The sequence below is a fragment of the Triticum urartu genome, chromosome 3A, assembly GCF_056163025.1.
Source record: "Triticum urartu cultivar PI428250 chromosome 3A, HENAU_Tu73, whole genome shotgun sequence".
NCBI classification, from domain to species: Eukaryota; Viridiplantae; Streptophyta; class Magnoliopsida; order Poales; family Poaceae; genus Triticum; species Triticum urartu.
Genome location: NC_141875.1, coordinates 573,915,267 through 573,917,956, shown reverse-complemented (window position 1 = coordinate 573,917,956; position 2,690 = coordinate 573,915,267). Strand labels below are relative to the sequence as shown.

At 53.2% G+C, this 2,690-nt stretch overlaps 1 protein-coding gene across 1 annotated transcript; it reads right to left on the bottom strand.

The window, feature by feature from the left end:
• Positions 1-1,332: 1,332 nt before the first annotated feature.
• On the bottom strand, positions 1,333-1,941 carry LOC147980581 (uncharacterized). Its single transcript, XM_087515671.1, has one exon. The coding sequence runs from the start codon at positions 1,939-1,941 to the stop codon at positions 1,333-1,335; it is 609 nt and encodes a 202-aa protein (XP_087371797.1).
• Between the last annotated feature and the right edge of the window lie 749 nt (positions 1,942-2,690).

Genomic DNA, 2,690 nt, shown 5'->3' with positions numbered 1-2,690 from the left:
CGGGGAGACTTCCCTCCAGGAGGGGGAAATCATCGCCATCGTCATCACCAATGATCCTCTCATCGGGAGGGGGTCAATCTCCATCAACATCTTCACCAGCACCGTCTCCTCTCAAACCCTAGTTCATCTCTTGTATCCAATTCTTGTCTCTAAGTCTGGGATTGGTACCTGTGGGTTGCTAGTAGTGTTGATTACTCCTTGTAGTTGATGATAGTTGGTTTATTTGGTGGAAGATCATATGTTCAGATCCTATATGTATATTAATACCCCTCTGATTATGAACATGAATATGCTTTGTGAGTAGTTACGTTTGTTCCTAAGGACATGGGAGAAGTCTTGCTATTAGTAGTCATGTGAATTTTGTATTCGTTCGATATTTTGATGAGATGTATGTTGTCTCTCCTCTAGTGGTGTCATGTGAACGTCGACTACATGACACTTCACCATTATTTGGGCCTAGAGGAAGGCATTGGGAAGTGATAAGTACATGATGGGTTGCTAGAGTGACAGAAGCTTAAACCCTAGTTTATGCGTTGCTTCGTAAGGGGCTGATTTGGATCCACATGTTTTGTGCTATGGTTAGGTTTACCTTGATACTTTTGTTGTAGTTGAGAATGCTTGCAATAGAGGTTAATCATAAGTGAGATGCTTGTCCAAGTAAGGACAGCACCCAAGCACCGGTCCACCCACATACCAAATTAACAAAGTACCAAATGCGAATCATATGATCGTGATGAAACCTAGCTTGATGATAATTCCCATGTGTCCTTGGGAGCGCTTTTCTCTATATAAGAATTTGTCCAGGCTTGTCCTTTGCTACAAAAAGGATTGGGCCACCTTGCTGCACTTTATTTACTTTTGTTACTTGTTGCTCGTTACAAATTATCTTATCACAAAACAATCTGTTACCTATAATTTCAGTGCTTACAGAGGATACCTTGCTGAAAACCGCTTATCATTTCCTTCTGCTCCTCGTTGGGTTCGACACTCTTACTTATCGAAAGGACTACGATAGATCCCCTATACTTGTGGGTCATCACCCTCCATAGGGCTGCAGAGCCGCGTAGTACACCTAATGTGCCGGGGGACGCAGTACCGGAACATTCGGGGCCAGCGCCCGTGGGACCGGCATGGTGTACGCGTGGACAACTCCGGTCCACGGGTTGTACCCGCCAACCCATGGGGGAGGCGCCTGCGGCTACTGCTGCTGATGACGAGGAGGCCCCGAGGGCTGCTGTTGCTGCTGCTGGCCACCGCGCTGGCCTCCCCGGCACCGATCGACTCGTGGCGCGGGTGGGGCGGGCGTGCCATAGGGGGCGGCGGCAACTTCTACTACTGGTAGGGTGCTAGGTGCCGCGGCTGTGGAGGGGCGGTGGGTGTTGGTGGAAGACCGCCGTCAGTGGTGCCAACAGCGAGGGCGGTGTGGATGGCCTGCGCCTTGACCTGCTTCATCCGACACTCCTCCAGCCGGAGGTAAGACATGAACTTCGCAAAGGAGGGCTCGTGGATGAGCATGAGGTTCACCGCGGCGTTGCCAATATTCTCGTTGAGGCCGGCGGTGATCGTGCTAAGGAGGAGATCATCATCGATCTTCGCACCAATATCGCGGAGCTCGTCAGCGAGAGTCTTGAGACGACAATAGTAGTCATCGGCGGAGGAGTGGTCCTGGTGGCATCCAAAAAACTCTTGCTGCAAAAAAACGCGATGTTGAAGACGATTGTCGGTGAAGAGTCCGTTCAACTTGGTCCACATGGCGAGGGCATCATCACCGTCCTGCACGACCATGTGAAACGGGTCCGGCGAGATGGTGAGGAAGAACCACCGAATGAGCGTGGCGTCGATGGTGGACCACTCATGGTGTGCGGGCACGAGGCTGGAGTCGACGAAGCCGTCCACATGGTCGATGAGGTTGTACTCTCGGAACACGAGGGAGAAGTACATCTTCCATGCGTAGCAGGAGGAGTCCGTCTGAGCAAGGCGGACCAAAACCCGCTCGTAGATGTTGAGGTTGCGGATGTCGGCGGCGTCAGGGGGGGGTTTGGTGTCGGTGAATGGGTTGGAGGGATTGGAGCCGGACTAAGTGGTGGAAGACATGGCGTGGGGGGGTGGTGCGGATAGCGAAGGCGGCAAGGAGGGGTGCGGCGGCAGCTTTGGTGATGGGGGGATCGCGGCGGCGGCGGCGAGGTTGGAGGGTGGCGGCGGTGCTAGGGAGAGGAGGCAGCGATGACGAGTGAGGTGCGATGGCGGCTGGTGAGGCGGCGGTGGCAAGGGAGAGGGTAGTGGCGGCAGGAGGTAGCGCGGAGCCAGGGAAGGAGGAAGCGTCGGCGTGACGGGAGGGCGCGGCGGCGGCGGCGGAGGGAGCGGAAGCTAGGGTTGAAACCTGGAAACTAATACCATGTATGATGATAGAATTGCATGATGTATTGATCAGTTCTAATCGCGTGTATATATGATGTACAACGGTGGACCACAACCTTGACTATATAAGGAACTAGGAAGTGGGCCCAATACACAATATGCACATAACACATATACTCAACAGTTTGGGTCGGCCGCTCGCTCGGCGTCCGTCATATTCTCTTTTTCAGTCCGCTGTGCGCCCAACGCCAGCGACCCATTTCATGTCCGCACATAAATTTGAAAAGACCCGCGGTCATAGATCATGCCAGCAGCCATACCGTCGCCCAAAG

What these genes read in the sequence shown, in the direction of transcription:
- LOC147980581 (XM_087515671.1), bottom strand. Translation starts at nt 1,941, where the DNA reads ATGTACTTCTCCCTCGTGTTCCGAGAGTACAACCTCATCGACCATGTG.